Below are 25,056 nucleotides of genomic sequence, written 5' to 3' on the forward strand. Positions count from 1 at the left end.
AGAGTAAAGCTACTATTGAATTTGGACGATTATCGCTTATTGACATAACGTAAGGAATACAAGATTCCCAATTATCGCTGGAGAATAGCAAGGGAAGGCGGAGTATTTTCCAACTAATTGAGTCGAACGTTATCAATATTATTCTTCGGTGAAAGGCCCGAGTTAGCGGTATTGTGATCGGAGGGATGTATAAATATGAGAAATAGAGGGAATATCAACATCGTTATTAACGGCTGTTTTTGTGGGATACTGGTAATTGCCACGGCGTTCTGTACAAGTGACTCGGGTGACGAGAGCGTCGGGGCAGATCATCGCAGAGATCGTGTGAAATAGGAAGAAAGCAAGTGGAAGAGGGTCGGACGAGGGAATTCACGAGCGCCCGTGTACTCTCTTAATCGCTTCTGAGGTAAACTCTGGTCAATACCCTGTGCTGAACGGAACCAGTTTTTTTCTATCCGAACAGATCACCAAAAGGAGTAGTTCACGGTAAGCGCATGAAGGGTTTGCACGAGCAATTCACTCCCTTGTCTTATTATAATCATCGCGTACAGTGTGTAGAGCGCATGCCCAAGGGACGCGACAGTTCTTACAAAAAGACAAAAACGATACGTTGCGTTAATCACTGTGCCAATGACATTATCGAATGCGTAATGACAGTTAAGCTAGTGTAGTTTTATTTCAATTTATCAACCTAAATGACGAAGTCTCTAATTGTATGTTTCTAGAACAGGACTACAATTCAAGCCAAGGAAAACTACGGCGGACCTCACTGTTAGACCAACCAACAGACTTTGAGCGGGGAAGGGCGTGAGCACGAACAAATTCGCTTGCGCGTAATTTACCCACGTCAGCTGCAAAACAGCGATATCAAAAAGGGCAAAAAAGAAAAAAAAATTCCTCTTATGACCAACAGTATGCACACATTGTGACATAGTACGCTTCATTCCCACTAGAAGAATCTCGTGACTTTTGCCGTGTGCGTCGTAATACTTGGGCACGTTTTGTTTTAAAGGACAGCGGTGGTTTCTGCGACGCCAAAATGTCCACTGTACTGGACCTTTGCGTGACACGGACAACGCCATGCAAATGCTTGACATTTGAGATTTGCCTTTGATTGTCTTCAATGAAGTAAGATTTCGTCAGCCTTTGGTTGGTCAGGAAAAGAAATCTACATTGCCAAAAGTTACGTGTCATGGTATTTCGCCTGACCTAGCCTTGACTCTGAAAGTTCGTGCAGATTTCAACAGCGTCTGTGGTACATATTCTTACGGCATGCTGTAGGTAAGGTTAAAAACAGCTTTTGAAGTTTTCTCAGATGAAAGATATTGAGCATTCTGCCGCTTAGGAAAAACTTTTTTATCAAGGCGTTTCTTTTTTTTTCTTCTTTTTTTCTTGACACAAATTCGAAGAAGTGAAATACCGCCCCTTTCAGTGTAGTCATTTTGTTTAGATTTAGCACTGAGTGACATAAGTGTCGTGTACTGATAATTTTTTCCGGGTTTCGTAACCTTTGCACGCGTCCCTTGAAAGGACGGTCGCACTATTTGACCTTACAACGACACTTACGAAGATGTTAGTACAAAAGCAAAGCTGTCGCATCATTCACCCTATTAGGTAGACACTTCTTAAAGTCATTATAACTGTCATCAAGGAAATAGAAGGCATTTTCTTGGGAACACAGTTGGGAAACTGTCAGAAGTCTTGGAACGCAGCCAAGCAGGCACCGAAGAAGCGATATCAATTCCCTTCAAGGAAACCTTACTGAGGTAAAGTGTGGTGTGTAAGGGATAATAAGTTGGTTAATTATCCCCAATCCTTCCATAATATCTGGGTTTCATCTCGTAGTACTTACCTGCTGCTGTTGTTCGACACTGACCTAGACCCTTTTAACATTGAGCGGTATGCTTTAGCGATACGGCGTGTATCGGTACGCTTTGAGAGATGGTTAACTTAAAAGCCTGGTAATTGCGTAAAAGAGTCATACCTAAGCGGAGACTCGGCCAAGTAATTAACATAACTAAACCACAGGTAGCGATCGCACTTGTAGGCAGATTGTGCAAGTGAGTGAAATCCTCTGTAGCGCCACCTAAAATTGTACTCTTACAAAATGAATAAATATACCGCTCGCTGTGTAAAGGACTTTTCATCATTATATCGTTGCGGTATATGGGTATGTCTCGGACGAATATCCACAAGCGCAGGTGCGCCCACAAACACGAGCGCACGTTCGCAGGTACCTACACGTGTGCATGCGCGAATGCACGCATACGAGAAAAAAAGCTGACTGTATTAAAATGATGGGCTAATAGGGCCTAAATATTTGGCCGTTTTAGAATATCCCTGTGATCCGCGATCTGCATGTTCACGTTGGATAACGCTGAGCTGACGACTAGGAGAAAACGCAGACTTACAGTTCATTACCAATGAAACTATCGTTCCACAAAGACGTGTTAATCTGATTGCATTCAGCGAAAGTCCATACGGAGTTGGATCGATCTACGTAAAACGATAGCTTTGGGGATGAGATCGTACTGACGTGATCGGCACTGTTGCAAACTGCATTACTTATAATGCTTCAAAGTAACTCCAGGATAGTGCCCCGACTTACTATACCTGCCTCAACTGTTACAAGGCTGATAATTTAAAAATAACCTAGCCGTTTTTTAACTGTTTTTCTACTCTAAACCGTCACTTTTCCAGCTGAGAATAGATCCGTCGTCTCTATCCCTGCATATATTTAAAGAAAAGGCTATGGAAATCGGGGAATGTTAACGATGAATCAAGAGAAAAACGGTAAAAATCTGATACTTATTGAAGGAAAGGAGTGCCATTAAAGTCCCTTTTCTTGTAAGTCCTTTTATAGAAAGAAAGCAATAACCTGAAAATTGTCTCGAAACAAAGTATTGCATGCCTAAAAGAATATGAATATTAAAGAAAAAAAGGATGTTTGAAAATTCAACATAGGACTTTTAAATTAAAAACGTGACAGGCGGGGTTAAAAGCTGGGTTTCATTGTCATTTTTCTAAGGTTAAGGAGACTATACGGATGCACGATAAACAAATTGACCTCGAGTTCATTGTATTAGAGCAGAGGACATTGACCTTTCCGTAAACGGTGTCAAAAAAGTTGGCACTGATAAAAAGGGATACTGTCTGTAACTATGTTTCCTAAATACTATGGAGAAGTACAGAAAAAATGGCCCAATACATCGGTTCATCATCAATAGTTGTAAAGGGAAAAAAAGGGAATTTGTTATTTCTGTGGTACCATAAGGTTTCCTTATTCTCCGTGGCAGCGCTTAGGGTACATTTAGCAATTGCGTCTCAATGATAAATCTTGAAATATTTTTTTCAGGAATTAGTGATAAACCCTGTCACCAGTCAGTCAGACATTAGGTAATTATACAGGCTTCAATAATCTTTAAACATTCGATTGTTAGTAAAATATTAGCCTATTTTGAATACGCTGTTGGTCACTCTATTAATTATGAAAATGCGTAGTACAAGTACATGTAGCTTTGTTAAGTGGCAGATGTCGCGTGTTATAGGGCAAGTAGGCGGGTGGTCTCCAGTGCAGATTGTCACGTAATTTTGTCCATGTTTAAACGGTCAGTTCAATATTATTAGTAATATGTCTGGATCCGTCACATTTCTCCAGCTTAGGCCCCTATCATTTTTTTTTTTTTTTGGCAATGTCGCAAACAAAGCGGAATTAATCTGATTAAATAGCTCTTTCTCTCTCCATTAACGCCTTGCATATTAGGCACGTACACGAATCAATCGACAGTTATTATTGGCTATTTTCGTAAATCAGCAGTTTTATTAAGAAATCTTCATTACACAGCGTCCCTTTTCTCTGTCGATCACTGGCGCGTAAGTTTTATATTGAGCACATTTAGTGAAATCAACAACCGGGAAAGTTTCACGGGTTTGAACTTTTTAACATTGAATGTGCGTTCTGTTGAGTGTAAATTGGCACTTCCGATCAAGCATTTGAAAGGAAGACAAAGTTCCTATCCGGCGCAGACGATATCGTAATCCACACCCATTTACGGCACTTCCGGTAAATGTAAACAGAAAAGAGAAAACGAGCTTGCTAAAAAAGTAATATATTTGGGGTTTTTTATCTAATAACTGCTTTGTAATTATTTGCAGAACAGGACAAAGGGTAAAGCGGAACTTTGATGCGTGCCTTTTGTTTGAAGGACAAAAGTAAAAACATTTTGTAGAATAGTTTGAGTTAAAAAATCTATAGGTCTGTTCTTACTGATTCAGCCGGAACCCAAACTGATATTTATACGTTTTTTCTCCCTCATAACCATCGATTGGGACATGTATTTCTTTTCATAATACATAAACGAGTAAAGATCCTTTTTCTCTTGGCGATATCGATATGCCTGCATACATCTGTAATGTAACTGGTTGTTTGATAAAAACTTGCACTGTGAAAGATTTCTTCGTCCCATTTAATACCTTTCCTGCACTTTTCTAAGCGGTTTAATCGCTATATTAGATTCTGGAAATCCCTTTTTCTGTTACATAAACAAACAAAACACAAAAGCCAAATTTCCTCTTCAATTTTTGTTCCAGATTGCGTGTTTCAATTGTTGTAGTTTGATCTATATGAGCTATTAGGGCTTACCATGAAATGTCACTTTATTAAAAAAAATTGGCAAGAAGAGCTGACGTAATAACCTGTAAGTCAAATTCGACCTTTAAGATCAGAGTTAAATGTTCCCTTGAGGAAAACACTATAAATCCATCCCATCAACAAAATTAAGAATCCCAAGCTACCTTTAACGTGAATCAAATATACAGTATAGATGAACTCGGATAAAACAGCTCATGCTGACTTGAAATTACAAAATTAAATTAAGGTCCTCATACACCCTAGGTAAAAATGGCCATCAGATATTTCCTCTTTTCGCATCCAACCCATTTATCTACCTATACTCAAACACTACACTGTGGATGATTTAGTGTGACACGGTCATGTCAAATTCTCGCATAAAACATTTCTTAGCAAAGAAAACGACTTCAGCAGTGTCACCGGCAAAAAGAATAAAAAAATGGCGACAGTGGCGACGATAATCTAATCTCTCCATCTAGCCAATTGTCGTCCTTCAGCTACGTTAAATACCGTGCCTTTATGGAGAATTCTCAACCACTGTAATCAGCCAAGAAATGACGACATGGCAGAAGAGTAATTTACAGCCATAATGATCAGACCCCAGTGTCATTACTGTGCTCCATACAAATTGTGAAACTGAGAAATCCATATATTTTGTTTGGAGTAATAAGTACCCTGTCAGTTTTAGGTTAGCGTCGGAGCATAACCTTTGTTGTAAAAAAATGGTTAACTTGAGGCCTCTCACGGCTGTGTTACCTTTAACCACTCATTTTGTCTTTCCCTTGCCCCCACCCCTGCCCCCACCCCGCATACACAAACACATCTCCAACTTTTGTAAAAGAAAAAAAAAAAAAAACGTTCCACCGAGTATTCCAAACTTAGTGTATTTTCAGTTTAAAACGACGCAAACACCGACAGAAAGCAGAGGCGCGCGCACAAAAAAAAAAAAAAAAAAAAAACGCGTGTGCGCAACAACGACCATTTACCACTGATATGTCACAAATATAACATTACCCCTCTCCAATGTTACCGCCTCCTCCTCCTCCACTCCCCCACCCCCCCCTCTCTCTCTCTCTTCATCGACCCACCCTACCCTCTCTCCTCTTTTTCTGCCTCCCTTCCCCGTTTCCTCTATTACGTCCTGTCAAGCGTCTTGCTTGTTGTTAATCTGACTGGCCTACAGTTACTTGAAAACACACTGTCAGCTTGCCATTCGAGTGAATTGTTACAATAATTTAGTACAATATCTTCAAGAACAAAACCGCACTTAAAATGGGAATTAAATCTGCCCAATTAGACAAATTCTTAAGTGTGATTTTGTTTGTTGAAAAAAGGTCCACTCCTTTTTATTATTATTAGATACATATATGAAGCTCCATCATCATTTCTAAATAAATCATCTTCATTTTTTTAGTAAACGCTACTCCTTAACCAAGACTATAATTGTTAGCGTTAATCGGGATCTTATCAGTTCGTTTAATCAGATGTTTTTGAAATGTCAAGTACAACCTCGCTTGTTAATAACAGTTCCTCGCCAGCAAAGATTTTTCCATAAGGAAATATGGTAATAATAATGACAGTTCATTAAAGTTTATTAGTTTTATCTTTTTTTGAATAACAGAATCCCCAAGGAGGCACTGAAATACTTATATTTATCGAACCTCAAATCTACACACGTAAAACTTCCATCATAAGGAAAAATTATCACCACTCCTCAATTTTTAAGGCGCATTATAATGAGAGTTAAATTAATTTGACTCACTTTTCATTGCCTTTATTACTTGTAATGACCAGTTTTAATGGTTCAAAATGCGATCTAATGACGTGATGATAATCACAGAACAAATAACTGAACACTTAGACCGAAAGCATTGGTTTTGCCAGTGAAATTAAAATGAACTTGACGACGCAGAGGCGCTAAGTGCATTGCCAAGTGTCAAACATGACATTAGAGAAATTTCATTGATTAACAGAAATTTGAGAATATTTACGCTGGATTATTGCAGCGCCCATTGAATCGTAATAGGGTCATTTCAGAAATCAAAACCTATTTTAACAGCAGATGATTATAGAAATAATGAAATTAATCTCCGTGTGTGTTAAAAACCACGTCTATATCACCTTAATCAATGTTTCAAACTACTTGTTAATATTATAAGATCAAATACCGAGAACATGTGCACAAATTATATATACGCAAATGTATTAAATATTTTAATAAAAAGGGAGAAAAGATGATACTCACGTTTCACACAGTATCCATGTATGTGTGAATAATTTACGTTAATATTCAGTGACATGTACAATGCACTCAACGTAATACACTATGCATATTCGCATTATACATAAACAATTTCACCTTTATTTATTTATTTATTTATTTATTTATTTATTTATTTATTTATTTGTCTCAGTTCAAGTACAGTGCAATTATACAATGACTTTGACCAGGGAATTATGTCTACAATATAATTCCCTGCTTTGACTTTAAATAACGATATATTCTAAACGATACGGTACTAAAACTACAGGTTATCCCTATCGTGGAAATCAGTATATTCAACTTCACGGCAATTTTCCCACGCGAGCACCGTAAACAGATGGAAGAGATATCTCAATTTTAGGGAGAGTCTAATGCGGGGAATTAGACTAATTTAATAATGTTTCTGGGACTGGTAGATAATCCTAATTGGTATGATTATCGTCCCATTCACGTCTTTTAAATATGAAATTTGATATGTGTTGGACATCTGATGTACTTGACGATCAAGTGCACCAATTGAAGAGACGGGGTGGCGAGAAGAGGGGTGGGGGATGGGGGGGAGTGCAGAGAACGAAGGGGATGGGGAGAAAGGGGGTTAAAGAGAGTAAAAAGTATTTCTGTTATAGAACGCAAAAAGTAAGTGAAAGGAACACGTTGCAAGTAAAATATTCTTCGAGTTTCAAATTTTTACCATTCCCTTTTTTTATGTAAGAATAATTAAGGGATGGATTTTGTGATAACCTGGCTTTAATTTCAAAAGGGTAAAAAAAAAGTACCTGGAATCATGAATAATAGGATTCCATTTGTGAGAAGAAAAGTCACGGGAGATATTGGGCAACATGTATGAAAATTACAAGCACCAGTATGTGTCTATTTACTCTACTTCATAAAGAAAACGATAGACCAAACATTTTGCGAGGACTGGTACAATACACGACAGACTTAATGTTCAAATTTCTTTCAAATTTAGGGCGGCTCGCACAAATTAAGGAAGCCACGATAACAACGCGCTCATTCTTAGTAATAGAACCTTCCTTGGTGAGAGTTAATTGTTTCGGTATTGAAACAGAATGATGTTTAAAAGACAATTTTGGTTTCGGAAACTAAGCACCGGGGCACGTAAGAAATCGAGTCCGAGTTAAGATAATTGGACTTCACTTAATGTCGCATCTCGTTCATTAAAATATAGAAAGAATCCAATTAAATCAAATTACATTATTATGCGCCGTGAATGAGGACGCCGTTCGCTTTGGCTGATGTTCGGAGGCGGTCTCATTCAACATATTTTTGAATTATAACCCAAACAATCAAATTGTGCTGATTGACTTTCTTTTTAATCGTGATGAAGCAATTTTACTTAGTAAGACACTTTGGTATTGCTCTCGAACTCTCCATCGTGACGGGCCTTTGTCGTTGTATTTTACGGCCTGGGAACCAAATATTATCGTCTGCGCGCACCGCAATCTGCGCATGCTCGGGGCACAGCATTCATTTTGTGCTATACCGAGTTGAGGATAATCACGGAGCTCTGTCGTTAACGTGTTAATTAAATCTCTCTCTTACACCTGCCACGAAACAAGCTGCTTTACGCAGGTACTTCGAATTACGATAATGAGTTAAATAGCTCTGTAATTAGATTCAATTACACCTGGTAATCTGGAGGCCGCATGGGCGATGGAAATAATTTGTAACTTCCTCGACCACAGCTGGTTGGTTCGTTTATTTATATATAATAACGTCTCCCTGTCAACTCGGAACATAAGCCGTGAGGTACTGAACGAGTATATCGGTGTGCAGTGTTGCTACTGACCAAAGAACACTTTTTACTCAACTATCAATGGGAAGGACATTGTAAACGAAAATTCACCATCGGATAAAGGCTGTGACCCAACCGCGGCAAAGGCAGCGGAAGGCTTGATCTTAACTTTGTCAGGAAATTTCCAATCCTTTGTGGGAATACTGGAAGAATTGTGCAGCAAAGGTTTCGAGCATTGTGTATTTGCGGTTTAACGCGATTAAATCAAATTATAAGTCTTTAACAGTGAAGGTGTTTTAGATCAAACCATGTTTCTGTATTTTGAATTTGTTGGGAGCATTAGTCTTCAACACAGGTAAAAGATATATCTATATTGAACAGAATACTATGTAGTTTAAACACTTTACAGTGGGGTCAAAAATCACGAACACTGGTTAATGACATAGCATAGCCGGGGGGGGGGGGGGGGGGGGGGAGGTCTTAGAGTGCGTTCTTTGGACAGTCCAATCCAGTAATTCACCAATCTATTAATTCAGATCTTATCAAGCTCTTGCACTTGTCAACGCGTGTGAAAGCAGTAATAATTTCTCCCTTAATCATAGGCAAAGGTACAGCTATAATTTTATCTCTTTATTGTAGTGGTTATTAGGGACCGGAGGACCAGCATTGCTGCAGGCAAGCCACTCAATGAAGAGGGTTGGGAGACAATTATTTCGCTCTAGACGGAGGCGCACCGCACGAGTGGTTAGCAGAGTTGTCTATTTGTAACACCGAAACGGTGACGCGCTTCAAAAAAAGAAAAGAAAAATCCGGGAAGGCGTGGGATCCTTGAATAGAACGACTCCGTGTTCGGTGGACTAGGGACGCCGAAGTGCGAGACCGAATCGACCCAGGCGGGTGGCATTCCACTGCACTACACGTGCTCCACAAACCTGTTGACTTGACGTCAGGACTGCCAGCGAAGCATACGTCCTACTCACCCGGGTGGACACACTTTTCAATAGTTCAAGCAGGGGACAATTTATAGGATCCGCGAAATTTCTCGTTCTTAGCAGTTGCAATTTAGGACGCAGTATCACCCAGGGGCTTGGCTCACAGTTGCGATTTAAGGAAAGGACATAATAAAAAGAAAAAAGACACATTGTGAGTTTGAAATTATTTTCCCACTAAATATGACCAGCGTAAAGGATCAATTAATGTTAGCGTGACTGGTGCTAAAAGCGGAATTGGCGTCAGGACACACACTCACTCTCCAATAGTCTGAGTCAATCGTGAGCAAGAAAATCGGAAAGCATGGATTCAAACTTAAAAAGACAGATCCAGCACAAACTTTACCGTCCTTTCGAAGAAGACGAGGAAACGGAAGAGAAGGCAGGTCCTCTGAAAAAAGACACGGCGTCTGTCGTCACAACGTCGGTGTGTGTCTCCGGGAGCCAGCGATCACCTGTGTCGCTGGTCTCTCAAACTGACTATATCAAAGCTGAAAACTCAAAATATAATTTACACGGGACAGACTCACTTTCTCCGATATCGTACATCCAAAACATGGTGGACAGAAAACATTGTTATCCCTCTTCAACGCCAGAGAGTTCAGCGGTTGCACCGAGAGTGTCCAAATCTGAGAATCACCTAACGCTAAGCCCTGCGTCCTCAGCGAGGCTCAGCCCGCCAGACATGCTGTCGCCTTCAGGACGCGACGTCGTTACCGTCACCCCACGGGGACCTTCCCCAGTAAGCCCACACGGCCCACTGCGGTTTGGGGACGGAAAGGGTCCCAACAAGTCCACGGTGACGGTCCTCCCTGGGCAACAACAGCAAACGCTGCCGGCCCCGGCTAATCACCAGGGCGAGGAAGCCTCGGTCGCCGTCGTCGACGTCGGATTCTCGGAGAACGACGGAGACGGGGACTTTGACTGTTCAGATTATGGGAAGAGAAAACAGCGGCGGTACCGCACGACGTTTACCAGTTATCAACTTGAAGAACTTGAGAAGGCGTTTCAGAAGACCCACTACCCCGATGTGTTTACAAGGTAAGTCATAGTTTGCCTAATATATACTAATACACACCTACATAAAATAGAACACGTTGTTGTGAATGGATTGTGTTGCTGTGTGTGTGAGCTATGTTTATGTCGTAGTTCGCGTGAGAAAGATGCCATTTTATAGACAGAGCTATTTTGAGAGAGAGAGAGAGCGAGAGAGAGACAGGGGGGAGAGGGAGAGAAAGAGAAGAGGGAGTTTGATTGCAAGCACTAAAGGCTTTACAAATATGTTCTTCTGTTCTTTTTATTCACAAAATAATCTACCTGAGAACCTGCCTTTATATCAATAATTATAAAAATCTGAAGGTGTTATAAAACCTGCCAAAAGATGAGAAAAATACTCGACAAAAAGAAGTAGCCATTTTATGGTGTAAAGAAATTTCTTAAAATGTATACTTATACAAAACTTAAGTTTCTTGAAATTGAGTTCACAGTTATGAGTCTCCTTTGTGGTTCTCAAATAATAACAATGATAGAAGATGAAAAAACCTACAGCGTTTTGACATGGCGAGCTACATGCAACAGATGGGCACAAGTTTACTTGATAGATTTTACCTGAAGTTCAAGTATATTAGCTTTCAGCACAAATGAAAACATGGCAAACTAAAATGAGCAGACAAAACAAAAAACAGATAATAAAAAACCTGTCACAGTTACACAAGAGTTATGCATTGACACGTTTGAGAGACTGAAACAAAAGGTCTTCTTCCGTAAATATTTCCGGAAAAATTCAGCGTTCATTTCCTCGCTCTGACTATAGGTGACAGATGAACGTCAGATAAACGAGCTGGTAACACGTTTACCTTGTAACATACATGTACTTACACCCTGAAATTCCAATACTAAAATTGTGATCAGTGTTTTAAATGTGTGTATTTAGCAGTCCTTTTGTGGCGAGTAAAACAGAATATATTCGAAAAATGAATTAATCGATTAATACAATATTGTTCCTGGGTTGTTTATTTTACACATTTTGCTTTTGAGGCACAATAACGAAATTACGCTACCTAGCCCTTCAAAATTAAGACAATACAGGGATTCCATTCGCTTTGTTTGCCCCCTAAATTAACTATGAAAATAATTTATTTTAAGTTTGAAAGAAATATGAGGAACGTAAGTGTAATATCTACATTTGCCAGTATAGATATCTAGACCATATAACTCTTCGGTTGTAGATGAGGAATTTGTCCATTGGGGTTTGCTAAAACCATTGTTCCGTCCTATTGATTGATATTATGAATATGATACTTTATACATTTAAATCCAAAGTCAATACAGATATTCTAGATATAAGTATGTATTATGCCCACTGTGGGTAATACAGCATTATCAAGTAACCTGCGTCCGAATTTGATTCTTTTACGAGCTATGTGTTTATTTAATTTCCTTAGCACAACAGGGTATGTATACGTGATAACCAAATGATGAAGTTTTTCCTAATCGCGGAAAAAGAACAGATAAATAATCCAGAATTTTATAGGTAACTTGGTATCCTGGCGTACTGTGTTATACTGCTCCTTTCTTAGCTAAAATATTACTGCAAGTGAACTACGCCCGTAGCTCTTATCGTCTCATTCAGAGACATCCGCGCGCATGAGAACAAAACTCTCGCCGATTCTCAGGGTGACCGGCTCACGGTCGACACAGCAGGCCGGCCGGATTACGGACCAGATGAAGTACTAATAACGGTTTATATATATGTAGTGAACAGCTGAGAAAAACAAATACCAAAATCCAAAATATACATAGTTCTGATTCACGTGGAGAGTGCCTTTAACGCCCCTGGAAGGTCGATTAGGAGGACGACGGGCCCGTGTAGGGGGTTGTACTGGGGTTTGAGTGGGGTCGGTGGGTGCAGGCAGTGGGGTTAAAAAGAGGGGGGTTTGGTGTTGGTGGGTCCGGGGAAGAAAACAGACGCCGGCAGAGGGTTTGGAAGGTGTCTTTGGACGGGTGGGTGAGGTGACGGTGGAGGGCTGTGGACGTTGGGTTTCTGTCATCGACGTCGTTCATCTTCGATTTGCACACAAAAAAAGGGAAAATTATTTCATTTTGCGCTACTTACCAGTTCGTGATATCTCAACTCTTTTATCAATGGTTTTCTTTTTTTCTCTTTTTTTTCGTCTTTTTTTATAATTTTAATTCGAAGTTACAAACTGACTTCAAAATGTCAAAACTCCGCCGCAGAAGACCAAGGTAAGCGTCTGGGCGTATTCAAAGCACAGACATAATATCACCAATTGACAAGTATACCACAGTGATAATTACAATTACGATAAACCATATGTTCACTTTCATTTATAAATCTCATATCCATTTAACACGTCGAAATGAATCTAAACGTGTCCTTTCAACATGTAAAAAGTGAAACATTAAGATGTACTACATGTAATGAGGGTTATTACATAGGCAAATTACGGAATATTTGTCGGGAGATTTTTTTTATCCTCTAAAATCAGTGTGAACTTGATTAAACTGAGTCAATAATAATAATAATAACAACATTTTATATTTTCCAGAACCCAAAATTTACCAAGGCTAAGACCCAGTCATATGTAATAATTTTACATGGTTCAAATACAAACACATTTCTGGACCTAGTTTATGAATAATGAGATTTTAGATTTCGAAGTAAACATCAATAAGTGCACAGTTATTCTTTAAAAGATAAAAACAAGGAATATTTAATCTAAATAAGGACGTGACACTGTCCTTTATCGCGACGTGTTGACAAGTGCGTCACCGCTGTATTAATATTCCCATAATTAGATGTCTTTAATAACGCACAGGACGTTCATTTCGTATGTAATTAATTTATTAATTGCTGGGGAGCTTGACTGTCAGTTTTAATCAACTGTATAAGGAGGTTTCACGAAACTATTGAAAAAATGAGGAAGTTTATTGCGCACTATACTGTAAGCATAATCAACCATATTTGCTGACTCTCTGTTCTAGAAATGTTTCCAAATTGCAACATTCATGTATATGTATGAAATATATTAAAGCATTTCTATTGTACATAATCACGATTTCTAGGGCGCATTTGCTTACCACAATCTAGGACATACGAAAGAGTTCGTATAATGCCCTAGCATTATGATATTATTGTGAGAATGAAATTGAAGACCTATTTACAAAATACATTGGGAAAACTCAAGTCATTCATTGAAGGGAACACTCCCTTCTTACATCTGTGATTCTATTTCAGGACTGTCTTTTATTCTTATTCCTAAAATTAAGAATATTAAACTCAAAAAGATTAATCTAATTAATTAAATGATATGTCATATCCGTGCCCGGAAAACAAAAGCAATACAGTTTCATTCAGTAATATGTATGTATTCCAATGTTATGAATTAAACCCTTCCTTTTATTGCAAAGTGCGTTTAAAAATGTTGCCAAATACATAAGCTTTGATAATTTTGGATAGGAAATCAGTATTTAAATTCGTGAAATCATTATAGCAGCTAGTTTATTATTATCATCACCCAGAATTCAATTTGCTGGAAAATAATTACTTATTATCGAAGTTATTAGATCTTTAAGACGTGGTTAGGAAAGTTGCTGGGTTTTTTTCAGCGTATATAAGAAATCAAAAGTTCATTATCATTAGAGATACATTCATGAAGAAATCTCGTGACTAAGAGATAGGGAAATAAAATTTTCCATTTTGTCTATAACTCTTGATCATGTTCAGTTTTTTTTTTACCTAAAATGCTTTTCTTCTGGTGGGTCCTCGTGAAAATATGCTTTTATATTACACCTTCAAATGTACAGAATCTAATGAATTATTGAGGGGTCTGAGGTTCAGCAAAGAAGTCCACACCTCAGTCAATTTAATATAATAACCATTGCTCTGCAATTAGGCTACATTTTAACCATCAATGCTAACATATTCGATGATGAGAAGATTTGGCAAATTTGACCGCACAGCGATAAAAAATATCGGAAAACTCTCCATAAAGCACTGTTATTATCTCTCTATCTGAAAGTGTCATATTAGCTGCCCCGCCGAGCTCAGTATAGAACGGAGGGTAATTGCAGTGATGAACAATCTAATTGGATTTATTAATTTGACATGATAAACACGTACGGATAATTAAATACGTTAGACTAGAACCGATTTTCACACGAGAACTGGAGCTGCGCGTATGAAAATGAGCAATTATATCGCCAAATTATTACATTACTGCTAGTTGGCATTAAAATTATTAATCTAAGGTCAGGACCTGTGCCCAAAGGGACAAGGGTTTATTAGGAGTTAAAGAGAGCCGTGTCATCCCGCGTTCTTTAGCGGTGATATTTATTAGTTAACAAAGTGGGTACTGATCGTCCACATATGTTGCTGGCCCGGCGCCCAAGGTCATCGCAGTTCACGCACCGAGTGGAACAGAGGGCTGAGGTGACTCTTGAAATATGCAGTCTGTCTATCTCTCAGTTTCCTGTGTTCTCTCTCTCTCTCTCTCTCTCTCTCTCTCTCTCTCTCACATACACACACGCTCTCTCTCTCTCTCTCTCTCTCTGCGCTTCGTACGATTGTTAACAATATGTGGATACGTGCATGTGCGTTTGTGTGTCTGCGCGCGTACGTTTGTGTTTGGACTTATGTTTTGTGTGTGTCACGGTCGCGGTATTGGACGGTGGTAGACCTGTCACGTAATGTGTATGTAGGCCTACGTGCAGGTGAGTGTGGTTTATATGTGTGCGTGTCACCGTGTTGTACGCTGGAGAAATGCCCATGTGGTGTTTGTGTTCGTATGTCGTGTGTGTGTGTGTGATTGTGTGTGTGTGTGTGTGTGTGTGTGTGTGTGTGTGTGTGTGTGTTGTGAGAGAGAGAGAGAGAGAGAGAGAGAGAGAGCACAACACTGGGGTCGCTTACGGTTTTTTTATAAATTTAATTTTCAGATTTTTCAATTCTTTATTTATGTATAAAATTATAATTTTCTGTTTGACATTCAAAAGTACATTAACCGAACATTGTGTTATGTTTTTTTAAGTGACAGGTAATTAGTCGTCAGTCAGACTTCATACTAAGTCTAGTAATGAATCAAAAACATTGTTTATGGATAATATAACTGAGTGACTAACTTAAATTATCACGGTGGCATCATCCATAAGCAATGTTTTACAAGGGTTTTGATATTCTCAGTCATGGGGAGAAAGCGGTTAAGGTGAAAGGACAGTGAAGATGTATGTCTGTAGAAATTGAAACCCTACTATTTACATAATTCAAATTACAGAATTCAAGTTTGTGAATGACTAATTGCGGTGTAAGGGAATTTATAAAAACTTGCCAAAACGCGAGTCTGTTTAGATTGTGTTGTGTGTGCTTATTTCATATAAACACTTCGAAGATTGATCACAACTCAGCAGAACGTAGATTGCATGACAACATGCAGAGATCCGTACCGAACCTGGATTGAGGTCTACCTGTTCTAAATTGAATGTGTAAACAGGACTTTAGAATGTTGCGTGCGTGATTTCAACGACTAGCAGAGATTTGTATTATAAAGAAGAGGAAATTGTCAACGCAATTTATATCACATTTCCCCGTCTATCAAATTACTCATTCCGCGCGTGGTTAGAACAAAAAGGGTAGACTAGGCAAAACAGAGCTATAATTGAAAATGCAGTATAGGTGCAGATATATATAGATTGCCACCAAGTTACTTATAAATCTGGGTCAATGCGCTTAATAATAATAATAGAAATATCCCAGTAGGATGAAAACACATACATGGCCAAAAAATTATTTGTTGATAATTACGAATACCTATCATAAAATTAATTTTGACTAGAGTTCAGTTTACAGCGGTAGAACAAAATGATTGCTGATGAACAAAATCAATATTAATATTTACATATTTAAACAAAAAATACCTGTTCAGTAGGGTTAAAAAAAAGAGATCTGTGAATAGAACTATCAATTACTCTTATTTATTTATTTATTTATTTATTTATTTATTTATTTATTTATTTATTTATTTATTTATTTATTTATTTATTTGTTTGTTTATTTATTTATTTATTTATTCTTAAAATATATATCAGAGATTTGAATGAAAATAAGAGACAAAAATAAATAATAAAAAAATAATCTGAATTTAAGTAAGAAATTATGAACAAAATATATCATTTGCCTAAGACGGAATAGGTTGTCACGAACGGGTAAATTCACGTTTTATATTTCACGTAACCGCACTGCGTTATATGATTCGACAGATCGTTAAACTTTCTGCTATTCTTTTCTTCAGTTTGCCATTAATTCCACAGTATATACTGATGAGAAATCTTTTTCTATTTTTAGGGAGGAACTAGCACTGAGAATAGACCTAACAGAGGCCCGAGTCCAGGTTAGTAATTAAAATTCTTTATATGTGCTCTCTGATATGGCTGGATCTTAAATCCTTTAAAAATGTCGAAAAAGGTTTTTTGTGCGCCATAAAGGGCGGCGACGTTTGTGAAAGACAAGAGGTGCAGATTTTACCCCGTTTTTACAAGCACTTTTTTTAATTTCCGAAAAGTTCGAAGTTTTGTCAAATATCAGTAATGGCCTTCTCATTCCCTATGAAGCAATGCTTATCTTGCTGAAACTCTGTATAAACCGTACACTGATGCAGCCTTGATGCAGCCAACAAAATTAACTCTGCGGTGAATTTATCAATCAAAACACATAATTGACTAAGAAATCTAATTATTTTTGATAATGTCATACAACCTTAAAACTTCCATACAAACACACTATCAAGCCGCACCTCTGTTGTCAAACTATTGCATACAGTGTAAATTCGCATTGAATACAAAACGACCTCTAGCGGTAAGACTTGAAGCATAATAATAGAAAAACTACTCATACAAAAACTAAAAACTAACATGCAATAAGTCAAAAGATTGCTAAAGAGGAATGATGTCTGCGGTGTGTTTTTTGACGGTTTTCGAAACCATTGCCAGTGAATTATATTTATAAAGAGAGCAAAAATGATACTGTTTTCGCAATAATTTTATTTTTAAATAGGGACTTGTGCGAGGTATTTTAATTTCACTTACATTTTCAAATAAAAATATCAACATTTCTAACAATATATTTATATCAATATAATTCCCACAAACCATTTTAAATTTCGAGAAAATACTGGATAGATAGTTTGTATAAATGGCAGAGGATATTGTACACTTGCCTATACGAAGAACGCTAAAAAGAAATAAGATAAATAACGTTACAGCACCAAGATATGAAAAATTCTTGCCGTAAAGCCAGGCTGAAAGCGGGCGTAATCACGATCTCCGGTATATATTGCCTAACAGCGACTCCTCACTCCATCAAGGTCCATTAGGAACATTCCCTTCATTTCTCCGCTAAATTTAATTATCTCATTACCTAACCCTACCCTTGATCCTCAGACTATCTCATCTAATTACATTTCCGCGTTCCTTAATGAACCAAACTCACCTGCCTGGCAATAAGCGTGTTTACACGTGAATAACTGGATCGTCCCCTCCCAAAGATCCGATTCAAGATCGAACGTATAGTAAGTTTTATTAAAGTGATATCACTGGGTAATCTCAAACGCTACTATTAACAGCCAAGAATAAAAAAGTTACTAAATTGAAAAAAAAAAAAAAAACTAACCAACCTGGTTATGCCCATGCGTGTTCAAATCGCGCGTCCCTTGGTTTCAAATAGCGCGCACTAGGCACGCTGCCTGAGTGAACCAGATCGCCTAGTGTAAACATCGCTCAGACGGCTCGCTTGCGACACATGTTCCTAGCAACTCGCGTTGATGAGAGGTCTTTAACAGGACACTTAAAGGAGCATTACTTTCTCGTCAGCGACAGGTGACAATAGCATCATAATAGCGTTGGGTTGAATAAGGTGTTATTGATTAACATTTAACTACCTTCGTTTTCTTTCTTTAAGTTAACCACTGCCCTGGGCTTAATCTCCTTAATTAGGGATGGCGATATCGGATTAAAAAAAGAGAATCTAGTTTCCTCTGTCTTCCAAAAATGTGTTTTGTGCGAGACATGCGTGTGCATCGCAGATTAATTCTGTGCACTTTCCTCCAACGCGACAGTAGATAATTGTGTCATGAATAAGACAAAGACATATCGGTGAATATCTAGTGAAAAATCAACCTGTGACCGTGGTAGAGGGTAAAAAGGCGAGTTTTTATTAGATTGGTATGTTGTAAATACACTAACGGATTTAGTATGGCTTGGTTTAGGTGATAATAAAGTCGTATTTGCGGTCTCGTTTCGACCGAATTTCTTTGAGCTTTCTCTCTCTTAAAAAAAAAAAGGTGAAAAATCAGCCGTACATGTGTTATGCATTCAAATTTAAAATAAGTGCACTTATATGGTAGGGGCTAGGATAATACACGTTCCTAATGTATTACCTGACGTAAAAGCTTCTTGTTGGACGTAGAAATTATTAGAGTGCTGCTGATAATTCTGTTTTTAGTTGTTGTTTTAAGATCCTCGGATCTGTTAGTCCGCCGTTCTGAATGAGCTCGTAGACATACGTCGTATACGTCGAGTACGCAGACAAACGTTGGTGAACGTTCGCAAACCCGGAAAGAGATGTAATTTTTTAAGCAAGTCCAAAATAACAATTTCATACGCTTGTTATAACCTTCATTTAAATACACTGGAAACGGGGTGATTTCATATAATCAAAATTTTGCGTATAAACAATGTGAAATACGATACTCGTACATACCTTCTTACGCTAAGTGTGGTAGTGCCTTTAGGAATAGAAGAGGTCTATTGTACATTAACATTGCTATTACCATTGTCTAAGTTATCAATTAAGGTATTGCATGTATACGTTCAGAGAAAAAATAATAATGACTGAAACGAAACATTTTAGATTGAATAATTTTTGGTAACAGAAATTCAATTTCCTGTAAAATTGTATTTGCTGTATGACAGACTTGAGGACTACAAATTAAGATTATAAATAACGAAACTGATCAAAAATTATGAGTTTTATTACAATCATTAAATTTCAACATTAAAGATTTTGTACGTGCGTTAAGAATAAAGAGTGAGAAAGAAATTAAAGAACGAATGCAACGAATCAATTTAGAATTGCTCGTTTTTTGTAACATTATTTCTCTTCGTCTTCCTGTTTATCATGCAGTTGTAATACATTTTCCGATATAAAGCTAGTGTCTACTCACACGTAGAAAAATACCTAAGTTATGGTGTGGTTTGGTTTTATATGTGAACGAACACAAGATGGGAAATCAAACGATTTTTCCTAAATCAAATCAGTTGAGATTTGTTTGGATAAAATTCTCGAGGCATTGAAAACAAAAAGAGAGTGGTAAATATTTTAGGAGAAATCAGATCTATTATGGCGGCAAGAGGTCGATTCTCATAAAATCCGATATTTAATTAAGTCTCCCTGTAGGGAAAAAAGAGGAATAGAAAAGTGGTGTGAAAAAAGCACAATCACTTGCCTTTGTCCTTTTATAGCATAAATTGTTTTTGTAACTAAATAAATATGAAATAATCAAACAGTGCGTTACTTAGAATAATAAAGAGTTCAAAAAGCGCACCTGTTTAAATTGAGCACTGACTCTCTCGACCTTAAGCGTCAACATGGTATAATATGGCTTTACCTGAGACAAAAAAGTATCAGTCATCACTGTATATATGCGAAGCCCCAACGGGGTTACAGTAGGTAATTCTCCATTTTAAAGTGATGATTAAAAAACTTCGTTATTTTCCCACTTCACAAATATGCTGGTAGACTTGGTCAATTTTCTTTCTATCTAATTTTTCTTGTCAACGCTGGGTTGTCAACAATGTTGTTCTTATAATGCGTAGATCAATTATTTAAAATGTTATTGAGAAGAAAACAACATAAAAGAAATCGATGATGAAAAATAAAATATGAGAAGAATATGAGAAGTAAGTGCGTAGAGTTCACTGCAGCGTAACCATACTTATTAAATCATTGTCATGTATTTTGAATAAAAAATAAGGCCAAGGGGGTGGTTGGCAGCCAACTGCAATTATCAGAATTAAATGAAAGACTATATGTTCCTCCGTAATTATTTTTATCTATTGCCGGACTTTTCAATGCGTGTCAATTCATGGGTTCCTCGTCATTGCCGAAGTTCAAAAAATTTGTGTCGATTCAATTTTACTCTTTCTGTATGTCTGATAATTATTACACTGACTGCTTCAAAGACCAGAGGCACGTCGCAACATAACTTAAGCACTAAAAATTGTCGAAACTTTTTGACAAAAATATGGTAATCTTCAGTTTAGGATAATTTTAGTGTATTCACCTTGCTATAAAAATGGGGACAATGTATAGTTTAATAGGATTTAATTTGGTTTAACATGACCCAAAGTAGGCTAAAGGTTTGGTCTAAAAGTTAAGTCCAGTATTAGGACCGATTTATATTTATTCATTTATTTATTTACTTTATTTTATTTCATTTCATTTTTTTTGTGTGTGTGAATTAGACCTAAGGAAATAAATTCCTTTTTTACTGTACAAATTGAGTGAAAATGCCTCTAAATCAGTCAGTAGAAGCACCAAAAATCGCTAACGAAATCCCGTCTTTCTTGAGATCTCTGCAGAACCTTGAACCTGTTTTCCTAGTCAATTTTCCAAACCTCTCCTAATTAGCGCTGCCTCAGACCTTAATTAACCAAATATTACCACTTTCCCGAGAAAGCAACACGTTGGGAAAATACACAAAATTTGTAATGATTTTGCGCTTAATTAACTTTACTGCACTCTGGCAGTATTTCCAAAGTTAATCTAATCACAGAAGTTGCTGCTTATTTCAATACTTTCTTTTGGAGTTCGGCGGCCTTTGTGGCATTCACGTCACGTTTACACAAGGCACAATGGACACGAGTTGTGTCTACATTGTGGTAGGCGGCGTCCAGTTCGCATGTTAACCTAGGTATCTTTATCAATGCGGCGCAGAGATGGGAAATTAGGTAAAGCACACAGCGAGGATCCCAGTGGGAAATGTAATTATCTAAATCAAACTCACCACAAGGTGAGAATCGTGTTAGAAAAACACATCAATTAAGTAAACTGGGATTGAAAAAATAAACTCAGGTGTATTGGTTTTGTGGCTGTGGGATCCTCTGGGTCGTGTAATTGTTCTTGTTTAACCTTCTACATCAGGTTAGATGATGGTGTAATAATTATTTTTTGCTCTGAAATTTGCCTCTGATATGTCTGAGAGAGAAAAATAGTTTAATCGAAGCTGTAACAGAAAACGTTTCATAATTGAGCAGGCGAATCGTTGGACGGGAATCATCGACTTAAATTAACTTTACTTGCAATCGAGTTTTCTATTATTATTATTATTATTATTATTATTATTATTATTATTATTATTATTATTATTATTATTTTGCTTCAAGATAATTCTAAAATGGACAGTCCTGACACAACCAAAACAGCGCACACATACAGATAAGGCATTTTGTTGGGTGTACCTGATTGCATTTGCTGAGCTAAAACATTGCTTAGCGAAGAAAACGCAATCAGTCACATACGCAGTGGAGCAACTATCGCAATTTTTTCACATCACCAACGTTTTTCCACGTTTGCTCTGTTATTTCGATTTTACACCAACCTAACAGAAAGCTGGCACTTCGTTTCCCCTAAAACATAACGAGTGTTCTTATATACAGGATTTTATTTCACCTTTCGTTTATCTCTTCCAGGTATGGTTTCAAAACAGAAGAGCAAAATGGCGGAAGAAGGAGAAGGTTGGGCCACAGTCTCATCCTTATCACCCATTCAACGCTGCCCTCAACGTTGCGGCTGCGTCAAGACTACATCACTCCCAGCATCAGGCGTACAACGACTTGCTGTTAAAGTCGTATGAAAACCATATAGGAGGAGGAGGAGGAGGAAGATTCCCTTTGTCGCCATTGGCCGCTCTGAGCCCTGCCGCCATGGCAACTGCAGCGCGTGTGCAGTCGCAGACACTGAACCCGCCGATAGGTGGTGTTGCTGGGATAGGGATGCGGCCTTTCTTGCCTCTTCCGTTAAATTTCATCTACCCTCCGCCGGGTTCATTTCAGCATTTACTAGCTAGCATGACTGCGAATGCTGCTGGAAAACCACAGACTGCTGCAACTGAAAGACAGACGCCACCACTGTCGCCGCCAGTTTCTAAAACACCATCGGAAGTTTCAACATCTCCTGTGGATCCTGACAGGCGCTCAACTAGCATTGCTGCGCTCAGACAAAAGGCGCGGCAGCACGAAATCCAGTTAGATATAGCGAGAAGAATAAAAAACGGGATGGTATCTGTATAACAAAAAAGACAAAGACTCATCAGACTGCATCTAAGTCTCTAAATTTGTGAATCGTTACGATGGGTTTTTTGACAAGAGTTTTGCCATCTTCGCATTTAGCTTACGTCACTTTTATTTCGATATGGATGTCTCAAAAATGCCAAAATTACCTCGGTTAAGGGTTTGAAAATGGTAATTTAAAGACTGATAAAGATGTAAGGTTAGGTTAGACACATAAAAGATGCGTGCGTAAGATTATAGTAGGCCCTACGTGTATTTACTCTACTTGTTTTAATATAAGAGCTAACCAAATGTAGGCTACTTATGTTAGACGAAGACATACCAATGGACGAAACGTTTGGGGAAAAAATACAATAACGGGTGTATATAATGATGTGTAGTTTGACTGATATCGCATTGACATAATGATACTTCTTTCCAGCTTAGGCTTATATTGTGCATTTTCTGTCCAGGAACTCATTCATATCGTCTCAAATGTAGCTCATTAACGACAAAAATAATAAGTTTAACTTAAAGTCTGACGAAATCAGTTTGTGCAGTGCTAAACACCGATTTTTGCACAGACATGCATGTTTTTTAAAGTAACAATAAAGTAATATAATGACGGGACGAAAAAGGAACATTATATGGTGAATGCCTCGGATATCCACGAGCTTCAGGTGAAACATGCCTACTTCTTCATTTTCAAATCTCCTTATCGATAAGATTTCTATCAATAACCAAAGTTGGAAGAGGTGCGCTTGAAGAAGCTTGTCCACGTCGTCTCTGAAAATCAGGCGCCTTGTACAAAACATTTATTTATATATAACAATACACAAGGTGGTATGATTGTGATAATAGTCAAGAGCATTGGAATAAGTATATTCGATAGGATGGTCTGCTAAATAAAAGGCGTACATGTAGAAAAATACAGTGTAATTAAAATAAACAAAAGTTAACAAAAATTCACTGTAGGTGGCCATTAGACAGTTAAGTTTTTTTTTTTTTTTTTTTTTTTTGTGGGAGGGAGTTCAAGATGCAGTGTTTGGGGCAGGGTAGAGGGGACGTATCTGGGGTATTGGCGTAATATTGCACACACGCATGTTTCTATATGTGCATGACGTTCGATAGTGATCTCCCAGGGTATAGTTCTTCCGTATGGAAGATGTAGGAGAGAGAGAGCAAGAGAGAGAGAGAGCGAGAGAGAGAGAGAGCGAGAGAGAGAGACAGAGAGAGAGCGAGCGAGAGAGCTGTGTGTCTTTGTGACTGAGACGGAGAGTAAGATTATGCAGATGCATGTGTGTGTGTGTGTGTGTGCGTCTCCGTGCGTGTACGTGTGTGTGGGTGAGAGATCATTAAGACAAGGCTTGGAAAGTTTAAGTAGGACGCTGGTCACAGGATTGTCATTCACGAATCTTCCGTGTAAATCAGCCATTTGTATTATTAATGTGGTAAAGGGGACAGGTTTAAAGAATTAGTAAGTTCTGTCTTCTTCCCTAGTGCTTGACTCGGCTTAAATATATGATATTTGCGTGGACAATCGTGACACGATATGAATAAAGTTGAAAAGAAAATACTTTGGTCTAAAGCTTTAATGAACACTGACTGTAAGATATCATTGTATATAAAGTTGTTATCGTTGATTTCGTTATGGTTATCTGTTGTATAATATTTATATGTACTAGTATAGAATAAACATGAGTGACGTTTTAAGTTTGAGCTTCTGGGTTATGACGCGTGTGAGCAAAAATCCGTCTGTTGATATATATATATATATATATTAAAAGTAAAAACGTTTTTCCTGTACGAGTAATATTATATATAATAAAAAGAAAAAAAGAACAGCAACTTTTTTTGCCCCTAAAAAGTTGCTGTTCTTTTTTTCTTTTTATTATATATATATATAATATATATATAATAAAAAATATATATATATGAATAGTCTAATGATCTATATAAAAAAAGCACAAAGATACGAGTAATATTGCGCATTTACACCTCCCAAGGTTAAGCATGTCACGTGTACACACGTTCACGCACGCAAGCACAGAATCAGACACACACACACACACACACACAC

General features: G+C 37.7%; 1 protein-coding gene across 4 annotated transcripts; it reads left to right on the top strand.

The window, feature by feature from the left end:
* On the top strand, positions 1-24,689 carry LOC106157581 (uncharacterized). Of its 4 annotated transcripts, XM_086997305.1 has the most exons (6): positions 1-486; positions 726-1,281; positions 1,652-1,766; positions 9,289-10,679; positions 16,996-17,041; positions 22,398-24,689. In XM_086997305.1, the coding sequence occupies exons 4-6, from the start codon at positions 9,943-9,945 to the stop codon at positions 22,995-22,997; spliced, it is 1,383 nt and encodes a 460-aa protein (XP_086853431.1). In that variant the 5' UTR covers positions 1-486; positions 726-1,281; positions 1,652-1,766; positions 9,289-9,942; the 3' UTR covers positions 22,998-24,689. The 4 variants fall into 4 exon arrangements, with proteins under 4 accessions (XP_086853431.1, XP_013388736.2, XP_013388735.2 ...); XM_013533282.2 differs by lacking the exon at positions 1,652-1,766; XM_013533281.2 differs by lacking the exons at positions 1-486; positions 726-1,281; positions 1,652-1,766 and adding an exon at positions 7,525-9,004.
* The last annotated feature ends 367 nt before the right edge of the window (positions 24,690-25,056 follow it).

The sequence above is a fragment of the Lingula anatina genome, chromosome 10, assembly GCF_051362555.1.
Source record: "Lingula anatina isolate TDL-2025a chromosome 10, LinAna3.0, whole genome shotgun sequence".
Taxonomy (NCBI): Eukaryota; Metazoa; Brachiopoda; class Lingulata; order Lingulida; family Lingulidae; genus Lingula; species Lingula anatina.